The sequence below is a fragment of the Gossypium raimondii genome, chromosome 6 (assembly GCF_025698545.1).
Source record: "Gossypium raimondii isolate GPD5lz chromosome 6, ASM2569854v1, whole genome shotgun sequence".
Lineage (NCBI taxonomy): Eukaryota > Viridiplantae > Streptophyta > Magnoliopsida > Malvales > Malvaceae > Gossypium > Gossypium raimondii.
The window spans coordinates 31,374,225-31,399,752 of NC_068570.1; the positions used below are offsets into that span (position 1 = coordinate 31,374,225).

Sequence of the window (25,528 nt, forward strand, 5' to 3'; positions counted from 1 at the left end):
GATACCTAAGATACGAGTGAAGTGAGAGCGTCTACTTCATGTATTCCAGTGACTAGTCTTCCTGACAATGCTCGATTGGTTGGCCATTAATAATTGTTACTGGCAATCCTATCGATGTTTTCATAAGCCTCATTGTAAGACTTAGAAAGGAGAGCACCATTAGCAGAAGTGTCCACTACCATCCTCGTGTGAGCACTAAGACCATTATAAAACGTCTCAAGTTGGATGCAATGTGGTATTATGTGATGCGGGCACTTCCGTAATAATTCTTTATACCTTTCCCATGCCTCATGCAAGGAGACCATTATAAGCAGTGATCTCATTCCTTAACTTAGCATTCTTGCTAGGCGAAAAATACTTCATGAGGAATCTTTTTGCTAACTCTTGCCATGTGGAATTTGAATTTGGTGGCAATGAGTTCAACCACGCTCAAGCTCTGTCCCTTAGCAAATATGGGAATAGCTTCAATCGTAGTGCATCTTCAGGTATTCCGGCTAACTTGAAAGAATCGTTTACCTCCATGAACAGTCTTAAGTGAAGATGAGGATCTTCGATAGGCATTCCACTGAATTTGCCCACTGTCTGAAGCATCTGGAACATGACTGGCTTCAGCTCAAACGGTTGTGCCTCGATTTTGGGTCTCTTAATACCTAGATTAAGATCTTGAAACACTGGCATGGCATACTGTCTTAGAGCTCTATCCCTATCATTAGCAATAAGGATAGGATTTTGAGTAGGGTTTGCTCCGTTTCCTTGATTCGAATTTTTGAAGTTCATCTCTTTGGTCCTTTTCTGACTTGCTTGTCTTATTCGCTGTCAAAAAGTTCTTTCTATCTCAGGGTCTACAGGGAGTAAATCGATAATTCGGTTAATATTCATAAACACTTGAAATTAACATAGAAAAATTATTCAAGTTAAAATTGATCAAAAAAATAAATTAAAATGAAAAATTAACAAATTCACAAATAATGACTTTTTAAACCAGTCCACGGCAACGGCGCCAAAAACATGGAATGATGGAAATGTGCAAGTGTACACAATCGCAAGAAGTAATAAAGTGACAAGTAAATGTCGAGTTATCGTACCCACTGGGACTGTGAAAAGAATTTTTTTTGAATGCAATTTTAAAAACACTTTGATGAAGAAAAGTATTTTGATTTGAAGAGGTGATTAAAAACTAGGACTTTAACTAAGTAAAATAAATAAAGAGAAAATATAGTGGTTTTGACATATATGCTTTAACGGGCTTCCATGTTTACTGTCCTAGCGAACTTCATTTTTACATAAGGACAAATCTGTCCTCTACTGGATCATGCCATGGCTAGTCCTGGCACTTTCGACTCGAAAAAGTCAGTAGACCATTAGAACGACGGAAATGTGCAAGTGTACACAATCACAACAAGTAATAAAGTGACAAGTAAATGTCGAGTTATCGTACCCATAGGGACTTGAAAATAATTATTTATGAATGCAATTAAAAACACTTTGGTGAAGAAAAATATTTTGATTTGAGGAGGTGATTAAAAACTAAGATTTTTAACTAACTAAAATAGATAAAGAGAAAATAAAAGTTCCAATGCACGATTCCGAAAGATGATTTTAATCAATATGACATAATTGTGTTAGATTAATTACATTTCTTAACTTAGAATTATTATACTCATGTTCATGTTGTTACGAATAAATTCATGGCAACTCGGTAATTTGCTAACTTATGAACATACTAGCCTTCTCCCCAATTGGAATTGTAAACGACATAATAATCCTTCTTGATATTTGAATCAAATGCTCACTTGATTATTTTACGGGATTATGGTCTTATTTGGATTATCTACTAAAGTAAGTTGTCTTTCTCGCAATGTAAACGTTCTTACAATGCCACTTATCTTCAGTTTGACCTTAGACAATCAATGAGCTAATATTTGTTTGTCACAATTTTTTTATGCATACAAAATATAAAAGACAGAAATACAAAAGAAATTATAGTGAAATGTGAAATTAATTTTATTTATTTATTCATCATTCAAATAAATAGAAAACGGTTACATGTTTACTATATGGGCACATTTCAGAACATAGGCCCATTAGTGATCTCAATTCGCTAGGCCCAATCAACGATTGCAATTCGCCAAACCCACTACTAACCTCAACTTGCTAAGTCCACACGTGAACACCAACTCGCCGAGCCTACTGGAGATCACCAACTCATCAAGCCTACTGACGACCACCAACTTGCCAAGCGCCAAACTCCAAGGCCCTATTCTAGGATGTTACAGACAAGTTAGGAGGAATAAGGGTATGTTAACCTAATATCCATTCAATGCGATATGTTGGTATGTTTGGAGAGTGTTTACCTTTATGCTACACTTATAAGACATGTTAAGACTCTTTGAGTCAAAGTAAGGAGTTATAAGGAGATCCGCTTATCCAACATGAAAAAACATGTAAATAAGATTGTGTTTTTGAAACAATATGTTTTACTATTTTAAGCTAATTGATAGCGAGAATTTATGCACCAGACTTCGCATAAGTATAGCGAACTCATTTCATAGCTCAGTGACACTGCCAAAGCTTTTTTTTAACTTATGTTTTTTGCGTGTTATGTGGTTATTCTTTCCTGTATATTCACTAAGTTTGCAAAAGCTCACACACTCCTTCTAAACATAGCAGATAGTTAGATTGCACGGTACGTAGTAGCTAGGTGATTGATCCAGGTGAAGCATAAACACTGGAAAGGTGATACAACGAACTCTAGATTGAAAGGTAATGTGGGTTTCTAATTGGGTTTAAAGATACTTTTCTATTGACTTTGTCGATTGTCCTAGGACTTAGTTATTTTTATGTTTTCTTATGTTTTTCTTTATGTTTTTATTTGCAAACCGAAAATACTTTATAAATACATCTGAATTTTAAGTATATAAATATAGTCCAAGTTTGATTGATGTTTTCTTAATTTACAAGTTCCTACTTAAGTAATTATTTTCTAACATAGTGTTCGTCAAAAGCGATAGCATGGAATAATCAAAACTGTCAAACTTATATAGAGTTCGCAAAGGTTGCTGCGAAGTGACAAGGTTGTCGAACTATGCAAAGTACAAACCCTAACATTTGGCACACTGGTATTTGCAAATCCTTGATAACTTTTGATATCCGAAATAGGAGAAACCCTACGAATCATGTTCATAGTATCTAAATACAAGTTGTTCACAAAAATTACCCTGTTTAAAGAAACTTACTTTGCGAAGACTTAGAATGCACGATCTAAGCAAGGGTGTGATAGTTGAACTATTGTGTTCGGTGAGGTACATTGTTTTGCAAAACTTAGGCTTCGCGTGTTCTTTCATCAAATATTTATGACTTCAGGTAAACAATAGTTAAGTTCTTGCAAGCGAAGTAGGTTCGCATGTTACTGCCACTACGTATTATGAAACAAGCAAAGTGAGTTTTCGAACTTGTGCTTTCTTAAATATATACATGTTTTATGTTTTAACTTGTAGTGTGTTGGAAGATATGTTGGGTGTTAATGGAGAGTCACTTAGTTGGCTAATGTGGCATTCCATAGCTCGAGTTCGACGACTGGACCGAGTATGGGGTGTTACAAATGGCACAGGTAGAGCTATTAACAAAACATTGAAAGATTATTATTCTACCGAAAAATAGAGATAATTTATTCTCAACTATTACATATACTTTTTGGAATAACAATTCTACAAGTTTCCATTAAGAAGAGAGAATTTTTGTTTTCAACCCAAAAGAAGAGGAAACTTTTTCTAGTTTGTGTTTCGATTCAATTGGTTTGAGCTACGAGAAAACAACAAACTTTTTCAATTCATTTTCACCATAAGCAGTTTGTGGTACGAGAATAGCAAAGAAGATTGTTTGGTTGAAAGTTAGGAACAACAAATGTCTGCTAAGTAAAAAATACAAGTATGAATTCGGTTAAGGTTTATTGCTATAAATATCACAAACCGGACGATTTTCAAAATTTTAATTTTTCATTGTGCAAGAAAATCATTTGCAAACTGGGTTTTTTCCAACAAACATGAGTTTATATTGTGTAAGACCATAACTAGGCTTTAACAAGATATGGAATCCGTCGAGACATTAAACATGGGTTCATACTACGTAAGACCATAGTTGGGCTATGTCGTCAAATAAAGTCCACCAAAATGTTTAACTAGGAAGCTGATAGAATAAGAAAAGAGAGATCATTGTACGACTTGTGCGGAGAGTAGCAAGATCAAATGAATACATTACATTTGAGAATGTGAATAAATGAAATAGTCAAAGAATCCGCCAAACTACGAAGATAAGAAAAGCTGGTAGAAATGTCTAAGAATGTGAGTAAGCTTGTTGATGAGGGAATCCGCCAAGTTATTATAAAAATAGGGGGATAACTTATTTGAGGTATGAAGTATCTGCTAGTATTAGTACGTAGGTGTTTGGCGAGTAAACCTATAATGAGGGTGATAATGACATGATCAAGCGGAACCTAAGCCTAAGGGCCCATGGGTAAATAGACAACCAGAGAGAGGTAAGTCCGCAGAGGTTCACTTGGAGGTCGTGATCACCCAAACGGTCTGACTAGTAGAGTCCACAAGAAATCTATAGAGAGAAAAGATACAGGACCAAAACTATGTAACGCAAGATAGTCCACAGAGGCTAACATAAGAGAAGTCTACCAATGGCTACCTTGGGCAGACAATCTACTGGAAAGTAGCGGAAGTGATAGTTCGTTAGGAACTATCTGTTAATTTCAATTTCATAGAAGATTGGAACAACATGAACTAATATCTTAGGGCTAGGTTGTGAAGTATGAATTCGCCAAGAAGACGAGGTGTCTATTCAGTTAGCTTATTATCATGTTTAGAACTATGAATTTGGACTGGAGAAAGTGTTAAGGTAAAAAATCCTAGGTTTAGTCTAGAAACGTGTGAACATTTGACTAAAAAATACCACACAAAAATATATTAAATTAAATCAGCGGTGTCCGGAAGTATATGGGTCAAATTGTTATATAGATGTGTAAACGGAGCACAGAGAAGTACTCTGAGGATCATACCCAAAGGAGGACGAATTAAATTAGTAATCTATTTTTACAATAACAAGTCTAAATAGTAATAATTAAAAACTATATTACGATAGATAATAAAAGAGATAAAAAATCTTAAACTGAAATAAATAGCAGAAAGTGAACAAACAAACAAATTAGAATAACAAGCATAAGATTAACTCATTTCAGTGGTTGTAATTAACTTCAGAATTCGGGTTGAGATGGAATTAACTATTAATTAACTAGTATTACCTCTCGACCTCTACTAATTAACTAATTGACAAGTACACGCTTATCTCCTGACTTTACTTTTCCCTATCGGGATAAATTATGACCTTCTTGGCAAACTTACTCCCAACCTCGTTTAACCTGGATTACTTTCTAGGGTTGTCACTCCTAGTATTTAAGCACACATAATTTAAAACCAGCCGATTACTATTGGAAACCCACATTCCTCCGTTAACTACCCCACATCCACTCATTAATCTCCCTAACGACTGAGCGTTTCATGGATCTAGATGTCATAACTCTTATATTTAATTTAAACATACAAGAAAACATAAATAAACTAAAATACGAGAAATGTTAAGAAATTGATCCGTTGGATGAATCGAATGCACTCGGAGTTGCAAAATCTCTTGACAACGAATGGATCTTGATATTTGCAAAAGAAAAATAAAAGAAAACTGATGAATACTTTAATAAACTGATGAATACTGATAACAAAGGCTTGCTTACTAATTGGAAATAACCTTCCTATTTATAGAGATGTTTAGAAAACCTAATTTGGTATGTTGCAGGCCATAAACTCAGAAAATATTGATTGTCTGAACAATTTTAGCCTTGTCGATTCTTGCGTCCCACGTCCAACCTATATCACGACATAACCCAGTGTGTGTCGCGACATGCCAGCTTAAATCTGGGCTTCGAAGTCTGTTTTCAGATATTGTGTCTCGAGAAACTTGTTCTACACTCGGGAGTCTTTCATAAGGCTGTTGGGCTTATAACTACACATCCTACACAGTCAATTACGCGGATTCAAACTAGCTAAGGCTCATATTGGCCTAATTTGTCAACTAACATCAATTATTGCGTAAAAACGCTTATTTTGTAAAGAATTAAACCTAAACTACGAAAGCTAAAAGTGCAATATAAAAAAATATAAAATAAGGCTCTTAAATGCCAAAATGTATTAAAACTACCACCACAATTGGCGGCAGGTTAGCTATCGACTCAAGATAAAGATAAATGGTAAGTGATTAAAGAGTCTTGAGAAAGAGAGATATGACCGTAATGAAATAAGTGTTCAATAAAGATAAGTGGTAAGTGGAATAAGTAGTTAGACCATTATTATATCTAAACACATTATACCAAAGATAAATTGACATATTATGGTAAATTAATTAAATTAAGACAACTTAAAAAAATAGGTTGTGATATTAATTAAATTTATAATGCTTGATTAAATTTATAATTCATATGAGTATTTACTAAGTTTTCGTGAAGATTAACATGTTGTTTCTAACATGTAGTATACAAATAGTGCTTAAGAGGAAAAAGTTTGATTAAGCTAGATGAATCACATCTCATCATTTGCAATGTATAAATTGTGAATTATGAATTGTAAAGATAGGTTATGAAATTAAAGGGACATGTACATAGGTATACAATTTGGTCGAATTTGAAAGATAGTGTCTAGATGAATTGTAACATTTAATTTAAGTATAAATGTTCAACTACATTGTGGATAATTGTTAAGTGGTGAACACTGGAGCTTTTGGATGACATTTTAAAGTATTTTGAGAATTAAAAATGTTTAAGAATGACAAGGATTGGTTAAAGGTTGTTTATACATGAACTTGAGGTGTTTAAAGCTTGATTTTAGGTCTCTTTCACTCTTGTATCCATACCAAGTGAACTTGTATAGGTACAAGTACTCCAAAGAAAAAAAATGAGCAGTGTTAGGGGAGTTGTACTAACATTTGGAATAGTGAGTATCAGTACAAATTCCCTGTTTTACCTTGTTTTTGCTTAAGTTGGCCCGAACAAGCCCCAAACAATCTTCAATTGCAACCAAAATTTAAAGGAAGCTTAAAAATGATTCAAATTACTGCAAAATATTCTAATAAATCTCAAATTAAGTGTTTAAGATTATTTATAAATTTTTATAAAGTTTGTGAACTTAGTGCCCAAATGTGGCATCCTATACTTGGGTTATTGGTTTAACTTGGGTAAGGGGAGTTACATTTATAGCTATTGGAGACAAAATAGAGTTGTTGTGACATGAAAATTGTAACACCCCAAACCCGGCCTAAACATTAGGGCCGAATCTAGTGATGTCACATTGTAACACCCCTTACCTGTATTCTACGCTGGAATAGGGTACAAGGCATTACCAGAATAAATACACTTATAAATATATTAAACTGAGTTATAAAATTTCATCCAAATTAAAAACTTTCAAATTATTATCTTCGAGTCGCTAATTAGGGTTTACGAGGCCCAATACATACCCATTCATATGCTCAATATATCCGTTAAATCAATCCAATATTGAAGAATCCACTTTAAGTCAGAATCAATATCAATCACAATCATAAATCTTTTCATATTATTTTCATATATCACTAACTGAACTTTGAATGTCAATTTACGAATATGTAATTCACTAACACATTCTGGTATACACAATGTTTAATTGATGAAATCATTTAATTGAGCTAAATTTCATATTCACTCCAAATTTTCTTCTATATTCATAAATGCTTTCACTTACCATTTACCTAACCAATTTCTCGAACCAAGCTATCACACAACAATAATACATCACCTGTGCTTCATGAATTCAATGTTCGAATCTTATCACCATCAAATCCATGTCATTCGAATACTTAAAGTTTATTCAAGCATATATTATTACGTTTCATATACTAAGCATATGTCAAAATTACGAACACGCAATCAATTCATTTGTCATTTATTTGACTAGCAAATTAATCTAAAAATTCATAACATTCCATTACTTAAGATATGCCATAAAACACTCCTTTAACATAAACTAGCACCATAGCCGAATTTTCAGTATGTTATTTATTCCCCTTTTTCTGAATCACATAGCAAAATATTACAAATATGTATATATTTGAATACTATAATTATGCATCAACTTACCAACATGAGTTAATTCATGAGCCACTCATGGCATCATTTCATGCCAAATATACCACACGCATATGCTATGAAACTTTATTTTCTCTCATGAGCTTACCATGACCAGTAATGCACCAATATAAGCATCACTCCTATTTCAACATTTATCGATTATAATCAGACATTTAACCAATTATACACAATTCATTCACATACTTTATTGTCCTCCTCCTCCTCTCCATCCCACATCCTTTATGTATATAACATGCTTAAATAGCATTATACATAATTTCACTATTCACTTATATTTAAATTCAAAGCTGTCTAGTTGAGTTACAGTCACTAAATTATATTTATCCGGAGCTAAAGAGCTCCAAATTAAGTTTCGTTAATTTTTCCCAAAACTAGACTCACATATCTTCTTACCATAAAATTTTCATAATTTTTTTCTTAGCCAATTAGTATAGTTTATTCTTTAAAGTCACCCCTATTTCACTGCTCAACATCTCTAACCTCTCTTCACTAAAAATGAATTATCTCATTGTACAGATTTCGATGATATTTCCATTTATTTACTTTGAAAATAGACTCATTAAGGATTCTAATAATATAAATTATAACTCATAATTATTTTTTTACAATTTTTAATTATTTTCCAAAGTTAGAATAGGGGATTCCAAAATCAATCCGACCCTACCTCACTAAAATTCAAATATCTCAAAATATATAACTCTTTTGCTTTCTCTGTTTCTTTTATGTAAAAATAGGCTTATTAATCTTTCATTTAATATCTTATTCACTCTCTAATTCAATTTCAACCATTTTTTTGTGATTTTTCAAAGTCACACTATTGTTGCTGTCCAAAACTGTTTCGTTGCTAATTTTACTTTTTCATAATTTCACTTTTTCACTTTCAATCATTATTCAATTCAATTCCACACATATATTCATCATTCAATCACACTTAATCGTTACATGATCTCATGTATTTTCACTTAGTCAATTTCCCAATGAACACTTCGGAATAATAACAGATACACGGTGGATTCAGCACACAACAACCACCCTTTGTAATCAATGATATCCGATGGGATCAGCACATAGCAACCACCTTATAATTAATGATACCGGTTCACATAGTAGCCTACACATAGTACTACACATAGTACTACACATGTGACCATCAATAACCGATACACGTAGTATCCTGCACATAATACTACACACGTGATCGAAGCTATCCGGTACGCATAGTAGCCTGCACATAGTACTACAAACGCGACCTATCATTCTGGTACACGTAGTAGCCTGCACATAGTACTACACACGTGACCATTGCTTTCACTTTCACATAGTGGCCTACACACAGACCATGCCACACAAGTGATGATTTCTGTCACTTCATTCGTATTCCTTTTTATTCCGAATGTTCAATCGGGAAATTTCTCACTTTTTCTCATTTTTTCCTTTTTCACTAATCAAAGTCAATTCCTTGTCTTTCTCGACTTATAATAACACATTTAACTTATTCAACACTCATATTATTCAATCCAGTCCAAAAATCACATTTTGGAAAAAAATACATTTTTGCCCCTAAAGTTTCACAAAATTATGATTTTGCCCCTAGGCTCGAAAATTAAAATTTATTCCTTTTTCTTATGTTTTATGACATGCTGAACATTTTTTTCCATCTATGGCAACATCAAATTCTCACTCTAGCACTTACTTATGGACATTAGGTATTTTTACCGATTATGTCAATTTACTCGTTTTCACTTAAAATCGGCTAGCAAAAGTTATTTCACATAATTTTAAGCTTCATATTCTACCATAAAACATCAAGATAAACGCATTTCACCTATGGGTATTTTTCTAAATATGAACCCTAGGTTAAATTATTGCTAGAATAAGCTAAATCAAGTTACCGGGACTCCAAAAACGTAAAGAACATAAAAAACGGGGCTTGAAATCACTTATTATGGAGCTTGGAAGCTTGAAAACCCTAAATATGGCTTCCCCCTTGCTGATTTCGTTCACTATGGAGAAGATGGACAAATTTTTGGCTATTTGGCCTTTTTAATTCTTTTAATTACTAAATGACCAAAATGCCCCCAACTTAAAAATTTTCTATTTCACTTATCTCTTGTCCATTTTTCTCCAACAAGGTAACCAATGATCTAATTACAATTTAAGGACCTCCAATTTAAAATTTCATAACAATTGGACACTTCTAACATGTAGAACTCAACTTTTGCACTTTTTACAATTTAGTCCTTTAGACTAAATTGAGTGCCCAAACGTCAAAATTTTCGAACGAAATTTTCACAAAATCATTTTGTGAAATCGTAGACCATAAAAATATAATAAAAATATTTTTTTTCTCGTCGAATTTGTGGTCCCGAAACCACTATTCTGACTAGCCCAAAATTTGGGCTGTCACAAAAATCCACAATTTTGAACAACCTTGCACATCAAGGGATTGATCTCTTTAAAAATTAGTCGTTAAACATAGTGAAATCAATTCCTTAAGAAGGGGGATCCATCCTTGCACTATCTAATTTGCTATTTAGACAAAGAGGGAATTTATCCCTTCAGAAAAGGGATCGATCCTTTACCCTTTTAGAATTGGCTATGGCTATTAACTTCGAGGGAGATCGATCCTATTATCAGGGATCAATCTTGCCCTATAGAATTTTTGAAAATGCTTAAAAACATATTGAAATCATTTTGCATTGATTCCAAATATTTTTTAACTTAATTGCTTGTTTTTAAGTGTCTATATAAGTGTATGTTTTATTATATTATAATCGTATTTAAACAAATTTATTTTTATATAAATTGAACATATTTTAGGAAGTATTCATATATTTATTTTGTGTTAAGTTTTGGTATACCTTCTCTAGACTTGAACATGTGTCATCATGATAGGTTACCTAAGAAACGTTTGTAGCTAGCTCTTCGACTTTGCTTGGACGTCTTGGTGACAAGCCTTACCGGATCCTACTCTCTATTTGGCCCTCAATCTCAACAAGGGATCTAGACCACCCGCTTATTTCTGAAAGAGCTGGACCACCTGCTTCCAAGATAGTCCACCCATTTGGCAAGCATCCTTCCCATGCACTCGTTTTTTAGGTGTGAACCCTCCTCAAGTGTGAACACGCCCTTGAAGACTATTGAGCCTAACATGAACATAACAAACTCATATTGTCATAACAGAATGAGGCTTACGATGCACGTCCTTCACGTACTCCCTGATGGCAACCTCTTTGTAATGGCTTGCCACATCACACTAGCAAATAAGAGGGCCTCTCCTATAAATACCCTTCCAAACAATGAGAAAGGGATCTTTTGACCCTTTAAATGACCTTTGAGCAATTATCCTTTTCAATCTCTTCCTCAACTTTCTCTATGTCCTTTTTTCTTTTCTAACTCTCCGCCTCTCAATGAATCGACCTCCTCTGAACTATTGTAATTTTCTCCTTGTTATACTCTGTATCAATAATTTCTATAATCTGTTTCAATTTTATTTTCACCATATGATATTGAAATTTTCCTCCAAACTAAATAAAACTGTTATAATTTGCATAACCAAAACTATTGCTTCCCTTGAATTTAAATTGTTGGAGAGGGCAGTGCAATCATAGCTGCAGAGCAAATTCATTAAAACCCCTAAATGAATGCCTTTTCGTCTTCAGTAAAGCCGTAATTATAATGATGTTGGGAAAAAAATCAAACACACACGTGACACTTGTAGTCCCCACTCAAATTCCTGCAGTCCATGAATACTTCATCTGAATGATTTCAGTTGTCTGCATTGCAATTACTACTCAAGTAAGCTGGAATATTTCTTTTTTGTTTGGAGCTCAGCTTTGACAAATTGAGGGGAGTTGTACAATTGCAAACGTGATTCCTTCAAAGCGAAAACCAAATGATTGTTGAAGAATGGTGGTGCCACGCCATTGCACTTTAAATTGGGAATTGGGGGTTGTGTCATACACCATAATTTCTATTACTTTCTATCTGTAGCAATATACTTATGTGTTGGTGGGATTTGCACTTTTGATATTAACACATCATAACCATCTTTTTAGTTTTTATTCAAGGAAATGGAACAGCATAGGAGAAATGAAAATGATTCTTTTTCTCTTGTTTTCACAAATTTAAAATTTAATCGATTTATTTTTATTTAAATATTTAATCCTGTTATTTTTAAATTTTAAATTTAAATTTAATTATTAATATTTTTATTAAATTTGTTAGTATGACATTTTTAAATAAAAAATATTTATTTGGTAATAATGTAATTAAAAATAATATTATAATAAAATACTCTCAACAATGTTAATAATTGAATATGAATTTTAAAATTTGAACCTTAAAAGACTAAATTCTTAAAAAATATATAAAACTAAATTCTAAATTCATGAAAAGTATAGTAACTTATTACATATTTAAATTTTTTATAAAACTTCATTGAAACTTAAATGTTAAGATGAGAGAGGTAGGGTAATCTTTTATCGGATTAAGTTTTTAGATAATTGATTACCCAATTTCACGTAATTATACCATGTATAAAAGAAGAGCTTTATTTATTTAATATAATGTCTTAAAAATAATATGTATATAGTTTAAAAATCAATTTCATCTCATAGAAAACGAATGGCTTGATTTCGGGATATTATTAATCGTCTTTATACCGCGTTTTGGTTAATTAAATCCATTTAGGTTCTGACTCTGCGGAAACTCAATTTCCATCTTACTAAAAATGTTTCTACTTAACAATGCAAGTAACATACATACAAATACCCTCCAAAGAAATGCTGGGAAAAGGCATAGTTAGTTTTGTAATATTACAGATGCAGCCATCTTCTAATTCATTACTTCAAAGTCAAAGTTCCCAAAGAAGTTGTTAGTTAGCAGCAATGGTGGAGGAAGAAATTCCCAGTGATGAGGCAAATGTGGCAGTGGTATCTCCCGTAAGGTATCGTTTAAGGCGGTCGAGATCATCGGCAGCATCGAGCATGGTTGGCCGAGTCGAGGGGATTTCTTGAGTACAAAGAATACCCAATTCAATCAGTTCTGCAATGCCAACTTCCCACATTCTTTTCACTTCAGAGGACTGCTCCATTGATGCTTGAATCAGTGATGGGTCCACCACATTTTCAACCTTTCCATGGTAGTGATTCTTTACCCATTTGTGCAAGCTGAATCCACCAGCAAACATGTCATCAGTTGGTCGTCTTCTTGTCACCATTTCAAGAACTATAACTCCGAAGCTGTATACATCTCCCCGGATGGACATATTCGATCCAAATCCATATTCTGCAAAAGTTGTTGGTATGAGTTTTAATAGGCAACCCGAATCCAATGTCTACAATAACTCTTGAGAATAAGTGAATTATGAAGATTACCTGGTGCAATATAACCAATGGATCCGGTTAACATATTTGCACTGGAATTTCCCATGTCATCAATAGCCCCACCTCCATTGCCAGCAGCTACTGTCATAACCAGCCTTGCAATCCCGAAGTCTGAAACCAATGCCGTCATATCATCATTTAGAAGAACATTGCTTGGTTTTAGATCACAGTGTATGACTCGAACTGGGGAAAGGTGATGCAAATAGGCCACCCCTTCAGCAATGTCACTACAAATCCTGACTCTCTGAATTAGGCTCAGATTGGAGGAGCCTTGACCCGAACTAGACTCAGATTGTGGATAGAGACGGCTATCTAAGCTTCCATTTGCCATATACGGAAGAACCAAAGCCTTAAAATCGGGTAAACTACAGGCTGTTATAATCCGAATAAGATTTCGGTGCCGAATCCTCTTTAGAACTTGGCATTCTCTGTTCAAACTTTTGGTTGAATTCCCAGACTGCAAATGTAATAGCTTTACGGCAATGCTTGTTCCATCCTGGAGAACTCCTCTGTAAACACGTCCGTAGCTACCTGTCCCAATTAGATTCCGGTCATCGAATCCTCCAGTGGCATTTAACAGTTCTTTGTAACTGATTCTGGGGAACTTGTGCATTATTTCTGGTGTTGATGGCTTTCTTAATCTTTCATTTCTCCTGGATGCAACCATTAGTTTAGTGCGACGGACTCCAATCACACAGAGTACTGCTGATAACAACACTGAGACAAATATGACTAGGATAAAAATAATCAAGAATGCACGTGATTGAAACCAATGCTTCTTCCGCGGACATGTCACCCTAGTAGACGCCACTCCACATAGACGCGGATTGCCTAAGAAGGACATATATGTGGCTGAATTGAAGATGCCACTAGTAGGAACCATTCCTTCAAAGTTGTTAAAAGAAAGATTCAAAAATGTGAGGTTAATTTTGCTCAAACTCATCGGTATGCTTCCAGCTATGTTGTTGCTCGAAACATCGAATGATTCGAGGTTCCTTAGATCACCTAGAGACTCCGGAAGTTGGCCTTGGAGGGAATTATGTGAGAAATTTATCGCTTTCACTGCGATACAGCTCGATATTTGTGGGAAGATGTTCCCATTAAGGTTGTTTGATGAGAGATCAATTTCTTCAACATTTTCCAGCTTGCTGAGCTCAATTGGTAAAAGCCCTTCAAAAAGGTTGTGTGACAAATTTATGAATCCTCTGATTTCACGTATTTCGATTACCTCTTGAGGGATCCTCCCTGTTAGCTTATTGTAAGACAGATCAAGCATGTAAAGATTGGAGCATTTGAATAGTTGTGGCGGTATTGTCCCAGAAAGGAGGTTGTTATTGAGAAACAAATATCGAAGTGCAAGTAAATCTCCAAAGCTGGCAGGGATTTCTCCATAGAATTTGTTGTTGGAGAGATCAAGCTGACCGAGATGAGGCAATTTTGCTAATTCTAAAGGAATTCTGATGTTGAACAAGTTGTGGGACAAAAGAAGTCGTTCCAACATTAACAATAAACTCAACTCTTCTGGGATTGTTCCATTTAGAAAATTGGATGTCAAGTTCAACATCGTAATGTTGGAGAGGTTCCTGATTTCTGGTGGAATCGACCCGATTATGAGGTTTTCCTGCAATTCGAGGCGCTTCAGACTAGGGTGACCAATTGAGCTCGGTAATTTTCCTCCAAGTCCCATTCCAGCCAATTCAAGTTCCGTCAAGCCAGTACAATTTCCTAACGTGGCAAAGAAGGGATAAAGATCGGTGTTATTTCCATGGCTTCTCATGTTGTTATATGACAAATGAAGAAACATAAGATTCGGAAGCTTGCTTACTAAATCTGAAGGCAGTTCACCAGATAGATGATTGTTCTCCACATCTAGATTATATAGTGTAGTATTGGTTAAGGATGCAGGAAGCTGGCCAATAAATTGATTGTTGTATAAATTGAGTGTCCATAAACCGGGACAGTCTCCAATTTCCATAGGAATTCGACCTGTGATGTAGTTGAAAGACAAATCTATAACTTTTAATTGCGTACAGTTAGAGAAAAAGGAAGGAGGCAGGGGGCCTGTCAAGTTGTTTTCCATAACAGCAAACACGATGAGGCTGGTGAGGAGGGCGAAACTATCGGGCACTGGACCATTTAAGTCATTTTGATTAAGTACAAGAGTTTGGAGGCAAGGGAGGGAGGAAAGTTGTGGTGGAATGATGCTGAAGAAGTGGTTTTCATAAAGGTTTATGAGTTGAAGAGCAGTGAGGTTTGAAAGGGAAGGTGATATCTTCCCCACAAGTCCAGAGCTAGAGAGATCAATTTGTGTCACACGATGATGTTGCTCGTTACATGTGACACCAGTGAAGTTGCAAACATGAACACCATCTTCCCAGTTCGCAAGAGTCGATTTTGGATCCACTAATACCGACTTCTTGAATGCTAGAAGTGCAGCCTTGTCTTCAACCAAAGATCGGCCCTGAAGACAATCATGATAAGGATAACGACGACGATTTGGATAAGGTGAACCCGTATTGCTGGATACCAAAATAAAATGGAGTAGAAATAGAAGAATGAAAAACATTCTAATGAATGCCATTGTCATTGCCTTTGGAAGTGCCTAAGAAACTTCCCTTTGTGAGTGTCACCTTTGTTTCATCTCCAAGCCTTCATTATAACAAGAATTTAATACAAGTTGAGGAATTGTGAATTGAGATAAACAAAAAGAGACTATGATTTTTCTAATGAAGTGGATTTGAGAGTGACATTTTATAAAGTTGTTTAAAGGTAGAACTAGATTCCCGGTGAGGAAATATTTCAATAGTGACAATGATTTGTAGAGAGACTAACATGCTTTTTCTTTTCATCTCTATACCGTTGAAGTTTTATATATACTGCAACCAATGAAATAGTTAATTAATATTTTAAAATATGAGCCAAATATTTCAAGAAAGGACAAAGGCAACCAACCCTACTCAAAAATTTAAAATTTTTAAATAAAATCCATGTCCATCCCATCTCATAATCCGATTTTTGAAAGAAAATATGCTGTAAGATACATTGATATTTGGATTGTTTTATTAACCTTAACTATAATAACAAATTTATGGGTTTGGTTTTCAATCACTGTTTATATTCTTTATTGATCAACACCGGAATGGGATATAAATTCCAGTGGTTGCAACAATGGAAATGATTTTAATAGGATATGATGCAAATTTATTAAAAGATAATGGAATATCCTGTCATAGAAGCACTCAATCAAGTGATCCATATGCATCAGCGGGGAGAGAGAGATAACGTCTTTCTTCTTCTTTTATGTTTGAGGGTCCACAAGTTGACAATTAGTGTTCATTTAGATGGTATTTTAGTGATGGACATAAATTTAGATTTGTGTTAACAGGAAAAGAGTTGACATTTGTTTTCTATCAGTGACTGAAACTGCCTATAACTATGATTAAATTGTTGTGATAATTTTGTTGGGAATTTGAGATTTTCTAACCTCGTTCTTTGCAGGGGAAATTTGTTAGGCAGATGGAGTTTTTGGGTTGCCAACATTTTTTCCGCAAACAATGAGATAAAGCTAAAGAGTCAGAATAGTAAATGAAGCTTGAAAGGGAGCCATGAATCTCAAGTCCTTTGCTAAATCCCTTTCTAAGATTCCCACGTCCCAATAGTCTACATCACTCTTTGTTAAGAGTATAGATAAGGACTGTGCTAGCTAACTCTGTTATTGAACTAGCCTAGTAGCTGTTAGTTTGTTATTCAATTGTTAGCAATAACAGTTACTCATATATTTTGTAAATATTATTGTTATAATGTACACACTTGAGATACTAAACTAAATACAAAGAATTCTTTCATTACTCAATACATTTTCATTCTATTCTTTCAATACTTAGTACAGTTTCATTCATTCAATACACAATACATTAACAACTCACCGTAGGTGTTAACACTCTTAACATTGGCATGGTTGCTTAATACATTTTTCTACAAACTCATTAACCATCCAAATAAAACAGTTTATTGAAGTGTTGATATTTAAAAGATTGGGATGTTTGAAGCAGAAGATATCCCTTCAAAGACAGTTACGTCTTCTTCTTCTTCCAATCCGTTCTCTCACTTCAAGCTTTCTGTATTCCTCTCTCATTCTTCTAGACTTTGCTTCAAATTTTTCATTACTTACGTCACACTATTTTAGCTTATATGTTAGGTAAAAAACAATTTAAATTTACAAAATTCAAAATTTTAGAAATTTTAAAAATTATGAGAAAACATTCTTTAAATTTCAAAATAAAAAGCAAATAATTTTAAAAATTTCAATGAGCAAAAGAATTTTAAATTTTAAATTATTAATTTTTTCAAAAATCATGAGGAAAATAAAATTCAAACTAAAGTTAATTACAAATCGTTGGTGTCAGTTGGGTTTATTTATACTACTCAAGTAATAGTTCCCACAACCAAATTGTTTCACATATATTTATATAAAATTTCATTTATTTGTTTTCTTATATGAAAAGTGCTTATTTGTATGTATATTAGTATTAATATTTTTATTTTACAGTTTAAATTTTTAAATCACATCATTATAAAATTATCATTCCTAACTGCTGTAGCTCCTTCTTTCTTCATATATGTTTTATCTAATTTGTCCATACGAGGAAATGAGGTATTTATTAAATTGTTTTACAAGTCATTCCAGTTTATGCAATACAATGTTTTATGTTGTCTGTGTCATTATGCCGAGAGTTAGAAAATTTGATGTGCAGATTTAGGTGATGTAATTTATAATCTAACAAAGGCATACATTGATGTAGTTGGAATACTATGTGTATCCCAAAAGCGCGAGGGGGGATTGCGTTTAGCGAGTTATCAAAATTTAAGATAACCCTGTTGGCGAAACAAGGCTGGAAGCTAATCATTAATCCCAACAGTTTACTTACATGAGTAATGAAAGCAAAATATTATCCTCTGGGAGATTTCATGAGTGTAAGTTTTACCTGGCATAGTATTTGGGGTGTATGTAATCTATTGGAGAAAGGCACAGGGTGGAAGATCGGGAATGGTGAATCGATGAACATATGGAATGATGTGTGCTTGTCAAGTCCTGGTGATGGAAGAGTAAAAAGTCAAAATATTGATTTAAGATACTTAACTATTGCAGATTTAATTGATAGTGAATCGGTTACCTGGAAAAGTAGGTCATCAGCAGGCTGTTCAGTGATGAGCAAGCTGAGAGAATATTATCCATCCCGCTGGTGAGCAGTATGCAGACAAATGAGATAATATGGAAGGGTGACATTTTTGGAGTTTATATAGCAAAGATCAAGTACAATTGGCTCATTACAGAGGACCAAAATTTGTTGGGAAACAACAATACATTCTAATCTAAAGATACAAGAAGCTACTTTACAAAAAAGTGGAGCCTCAAAATTCCCTGCAAGATTCGAATAAATCTATGGAAAATAACTAATGAATATATGCCTCCTTTGTTGGAACATTTTCAAATATTTATAGTATCCCAATAACTATAAATGAATGGGTGTAATTAATCAAAAGATAAAACTTTTGGTCATTGGTCAAAAGTTATATCATTTGATTTTTTAAAATGAATTATAACTATTCAAAAATATTATTTGAATAGTTTCAAAATTAAATGAATAATTATTATTTATTTATTCAAAAGACACCTATTGAAATATGTCTCTATGAAGAGACATGAAAATTCCTATAAATAGGAATGGGATTTCATTTGGAAATCATATCAACAAATTCTAATATTCTTTCTTTCCTTCCTTCATTTTCTAATATTATTAGATTATTCTATAAAGTATTATTGCAGAAATCCTTTGTAGAAATTGAGTTTTTGTTATACATTGCTCAGTGCATAGTGGACTATTCTCGTTAGTGCAAAACGCAAATAGTCATTGGCTTCATTGTATCCTCGAGGTTAATTTGCTTGGAACTCATTTGCACACCGAAGGTAGGTGGGGGAGAATATAACCTTAAAGATAGTGGCTTGATACACGCCTTGGAGCCTATCCTATTTCTTCTTTTTCTATTCGAGTTTTGATCGTGTGTTCGAGATTTTCCTTACCGGAGTTTTGAACTAACATCCTTTAGGTAACCTAAAGTCTCGAAGGCTTAAGGAAGATGCACTTTGCCCAATCTATAAAGAGGAGGAAGAGACAGTAGCCATCTGTTTCGAGATTGCGCATTCACAAAATCAGTTCTGCAGGAGGTAGGAGTGGCACCTTAAAGCACAAACATGAACCAAAGTTGGAAACAATGGCTACTACTAGAATTAGGAAATAAGACTTTACAGGCACAAATCTAGCTAATTCATTTTAGGCGATATGCTATAATAGGAATAAGCTTTATCACAAGGGAGTAAGGGAGTGGGTATAGGAAGTAGTGGGATCCATCAAAGCATACATATCAGAAGTTAAACAATTGGAAAAGTTATCCGAGATTAAACACAAAATAGGAAAAGAAAGTTGGGAACCATTAGAGGGGGAATTAGTTAAAGCCAATTTTGATGCATCCTACCAAAAATAATTGATCAGGGCTATATCCGAGATTGTAATCAGGAATAATGAAGGATTAGTAATGGGATCGTGTTTTTACCCGTGGGAGAACATTCGAGATCCGACCATTGCAGAAGCATGGGCGTGCCTATAAGCAGTCATCTTCACAGAAGATTTGGGTTTTAGAGAAGTATGCGTGGAAGGGGACGCATTAACCGTGAGAAAGAAATTGAGGGTACGTTTGGTTCACTGTAATGGAATAGAGCTATAATTGAATAGAGCTGTAATTGAATAGAGTTGTAATGGAATAAAGCTGTAATCAGTAATTCAATTGTTTGGTTAAATGGAATGGAATAGAATTGTAATAGTATTCTTGTGTTTGGCTGAATGGAATGATGTTGTAATAGCATAAGGAGAAAAACTAAAATGACTAGAATACCCTTAGCAGATTTTTTTTAGGTAGATGATTATTGTTATTGTTATTAAATTTTAATAGGATTAAAAAATAATAACTAATTTAATCATTTTTAAATATAATTATTATTAAAATATGAATTAATACATATTATAACCCTTAAACTAGATAAATATTATTTATTTATTTTATCAATACATATTATTTAATTTAATAATAAATAATAATTTAATCATATTTTAATATAATTATTACCAAACATAATTTGATAAAAATAAAAATAAATAATTTAATAACATTCTTAATATAATTATTATTAAAATATGAATTAATAAAAATCATAACATAATCTCATGGGATCATAGTTGCCAAATTACAAATATTGATCCAAAAATAATAATTATTCTCATTTTTATATATATGAAAAACATTAAACAACTATACACCAAACAAGCAAGCAGACCTCTATTTTAACTTCTCTATTTTTTTCCCCAACCTATTAACATCAATTCTAAAAATATTCCCCCAAAATACCAAAAAAGAAAAAGGGTCCTTCTCTGCCATTTATGTATCTTCAACCTGAATCACTTCCCATACTCCCCATGTTCTTCAATCCTCTTGGTCTCTGCATCATGCCAAAACCCAACATCAAAAACATGAATAATAGCATAAAAAATTATTGCATTGTAAGAAATGTAAAAGAAGAGAAACCAAATCATATATTACCTTCTTAGAACTCTTCTTCTCCTTAACTGCAATCTTCGCATTCTACAGAAAAGAAAAATATTTGACAGATCTAGCAAGAATTGTTGTGACTGAAGATGTAAAATCTTTGACATCAGCTGCTTTCAAAGAAGTCAATGATAGTCTCATCATGACCTTGAGTAGTGCAATATAGTGATAACTTTTCTACATCAAAGGATGTATTTAGGCAACGTGAGAACTTCCTCAATACAACGACAATGCAAGGAAAGAAAGATTGTTAAACTCACCTTATATGGGCAAAGCTTGTGAAAAAAAAGCTCAGCATACTCCATAAAGTCACTTTCAGATTTGGGAATAAAATTATCAAGAGTCTTATCATTACCTTTCTTGGAAAACAGTTCAGTCATTGATTTATAATCGGCTTATTCCACAAGCCTATAATAGAAAGCAAAATGTTAGATCATGGCACCTTATTGACAAAAAAACAATGAAGAAAAAAAATCACCTTTAGATATATACCCATATATATACACACACAAAAATAAAAAATGGGTGAAGGATAACAATAAGACTTAAGCTAATTTAGAAACAAACGACAATGAAATAGTTCTTAATAGAAGTCGGTAAATTTAAGTTCTAGTACTATTAAGATATTCATGCCAATGAGTTTATAACAAAAGATCTAGGAAAACACTATGATTCTGTCAATATCCACAAAATTGTTATAAGTGACACTGTAATTAGCCTCAAAGCAAAATCTTATGCCACCATAAAAAAGGATACAGGGAGAGGCTCTATCTACTTGGTTCTAGATCCAAATTGTAAGAATAGAATACATGAATCATTATTAATGATCGATCAAATTCCTTAATTGATGCAGTAGGATGGTAATGGATCACATGGACATTTTCTTATCACATCAAGAATGAGACGCATCTTAATAGAGTTTGAATTACCAATTTTAAGTTATATTCTCTTATCCATCTGACAATGCCAGGAGATACATGTATCAAAAATCAAATCAAGACCAATCCAGAATTAACTAATAACTTTTAACCAGGTTTTTCTTTCCTATGTTTAGTTAGTTTAAAAGGTTGCAATTTTGAACATGTTTTCCAGTATAGAATTTTAAGAAGCAATAAAAAGATTCATAGGACCAAAGAGCCCCAACAACAAAATACTAGTAAATGTAATTAATACAAGTTATAATGAAGAGGTGAAGGAAGTTCATCTTCATTCTCCCATGATTCCTTGATATCAGAGTCATCAATATCTCCATTGTCCCATTTGATTTTAAGTTGTTCCTTTGCAGGGAGAGGTGGAATCTCATCCTCTGAAACAATAGCATACAACTTCCTAGGAAAAACAAAGGGGGATTTCAAGAAAAGGAAACCAAGAATAAAAAGAGTGACATAATGCAATAGGTTCTCCAACTAAGATTGGAAACAGACCATAATCTTTAGCACTTATTAACAACTCAAAAACATATGAAATACATAATAGAAATGAATCTAGTTTAAGGTCTCTTTACATTTTAAAATTCCTAAACAAAACTACGAGGCGACCATCAGGTAATGTTTCAAGGAAAGAACTAGTGAATCCCAACAACTGAAGCCAAGACTAGATTCCCAAGATGTTGCCACAATTACTAATCTTCCACGACATGCAGTTTTTCTTTTTAGTAAAAAGAAAAAAACCTCTAAATTTCTTTTTTTGGTCTGGTAAATCCATAGTCGATTTTCCAAGAAACTCAAAGCAAACACCTTTGAAACATCTTAACTCAACCTCATAAAATCCAAAACCAAAAACAAGAAAAAGCCCTAAATTTTAATAAACCCAAAAAGAATTCAGCTCTAAAAAAAGAAATTTCCCACAGTCAAGTTCATGCATAATAAAACATACAAAAGAAAATAGAATCACTTATCAGTCAAAGAATTAACAACAAATTTGGGACAAAATGAAAACTTACCCCAGTCTTCTATCTTCACTTAACAACAAATCGCCTTGTTATCTTTCCAGTATTTGTTAAATCAAAGCAATAAAATCAGAAATGCGGTGAAAAAGCAAAAAAAAAAAGGAAAAAGAAAGGGTTGCAACTCTACAACCAAAGCAAACAAAAGAAAACGTAGAGATGGGAAGAAAAGAATGTTAGAGATTAAACAAAAACCTAATGAAACAAGAAAAATATAATATTACATGCCTCTAGCTCATAGATTATCTCGATCGCATTGTAAAACTCCTCAATAGGCCACTCCTTATGCCTCACCACATTAGCAGCTACTATCGCCGTCGATATCACTGAAGAAACGATCAAAAGGCCTCTATATTTTCTCTCTCTATTTTCTCTCTATTTTGTCAAAGGGAGATCGGTTTGGTGAGGATAGAAGCATGAAAAAGAGGGAGATAAGGTTGCGAGGAAATTGGAAGAAGAATGAGAAAGAGGAAAATGCTTCAGACGTGGGAAAGAAATAAGGGTAAAATTGAAAGTCAGAGGAAACTTTTCACCCACCCATTCATTGAATAGTTATTCCCAACTCAGACCACCGAATTGAAAATAGAACTTTTGCCTTGAATAATCCCGTTTGGAATAGGGCTATAATAGCTTATTATAGCCAACCAAACAATGGCTTAGTGATGGGCCCACTGATTCAGCTGTAATGCATTAGTATTACGGCCAACCAAACATGTTGGCATGTATCTCGGATGGCAAACAAAATGGCACATGGGTTGGCAACGAGAAGATACCGATATGATTCCCTGATTTACTGGATAGAAGAAGTCCCAACAGAAGTGGAGCATCTCGTCATTAGAGATAGGAGGGGATTTCAAATAGGATAGGTAGAGGTTGATATTTTCTGAGTCGAGAGAAAGTGTTGGTGGTTAATCTCCAAGGAGCTCAGTGGACTGTGGGGCTAGAAAAAAGTGAAATGGTACCAATGAAGACTTCGAGGGAAGCTAGTTTCTTTGAAAGCTTTCTCCAATGCAAGAAAGGGGAAAGGTTTTCAAGAGAAGATTAAAGGTTTTTTTAGGACTTATTTTTTGTTTAAGTCTGAGTTTGTGACTGTTCTTTGGCTTAATTGTTAAGTTCTATATTAACTATATTCGACAATTAGGATTACCCGAGGCATCGCCCAGGTTAGCCATTAACTGTGGGCCGGGGCAAGGGATTTAGGAAATTACTTTAACCTTCTTCTTAATAAATGCATCGGTTAATTAGATTTCAAAAAAATAAACTAAATTTATGAACCATGAAATCTACATTAAAAAGACCAATAATATGATTATGATAGCCATTGACACTACTCACTCAAGTAATCAATTTATAATTTTTCTCAACAAATCATCAACTAAACAGTAAAGCATTAGTTTGTTTCCCTTCTAATGTTGGTATGTAACAAGATTCTAATATATATCGAGTAAAATGAAAAATAGCACATAAGTCTAATTGATATATGTTTTTAATAGTGTTAAAAGTTCTGGAATGACTGTGATGTGTTTAAAGAAGTATCAACTTCCTGAAGCACTGCAACAAAGTGGCCCGTTTCCATATTTTTGAGTTACGTAGGATTAAGGTTTGCTTAAGTTTGTTAATGTAGCCCTTGATTAGTTTTAGAGACCTTTGTGAAAAAGATGGAAGCTGATGGAAACAAATGTTATAAATTGTTGGTTTGAGGTCTCTAGAGAATAGTTACCATGTCGGACTTTGATTCGATTGGGGAAATTGAAAGATATAGAAATTTTGGACAATAGGGTTAAAAGGGGACTAAAGTGAAAGGAGTGAAAAATATGTGTTAGGTATAAGTTGCATACTTATTGATAAGAAGTTAATATTGTTTATATCAAAATTTTCATACGTAGATAAAGACGAGGTCAAACGTCGAGGGATAAAGGTGAATTCAAACGACAGATAGTTAACTCGGTTTGTGCTAACTTAACATGTTTTTATTTTATGTCTTTAGTTAATGTCAATTTCATTAATTTAATGGTAATATGAATAAAAACATAACTTATCTCATATGTTTGTTAAATATCAAATGATAGTATAAAAGTTAAGTGGTAACTTTAAGGCTTAATAAGAGAACAAGGTAAGTAACAATGCTTATGCTATGCTCAAATTGAGGTAATTATTAAGTTACTATTCTTTGTCTTATGAAATAATATAAAGCTATGATATAAACTATTATGAAGTTGTGATAACCTTAATTACTTTGATAATATTTGATGAGATGATATGTATATGTATATGTAGATATATATAAAGAATCAAATATGA

General features: G+C 33.5%; 1 protein-coding gene across 1 annotated transcript; it reads right to left on the minus strand.

The window, feature by feature from the left end:
- Nucleotides 1-12,951: 12,951 nt before the first annotated feature.
- Nucleotides 12,952-16,328, minus strand: LOC105774002 (putative leucine-rich repeat receptor-like serine/threonine-protein kinase At2g24130). Its single transcript, XM_012596283.2, has 2 exons — nucleotides 13,615-16,328; nucleotides 12,952-13,525 (listed from the first exon to the last, which is right to left on the minus strand). Exons 1-2 carry the CDS (start codon nucleotides 16,208-16,210, stop codon nucleotides 13,113-13,115), a joined length of 3,009 nt encoding a protein of 1,002 aa, XP_012451737.1. The 5' UTR covers nucleotides 16,211-16,328; the 3' UTR covers nucleotides 12,952-13,112.
- Between the last annotated feature and the right edge of the window lie 9,200 nt (nucleotides 16,329-25,528).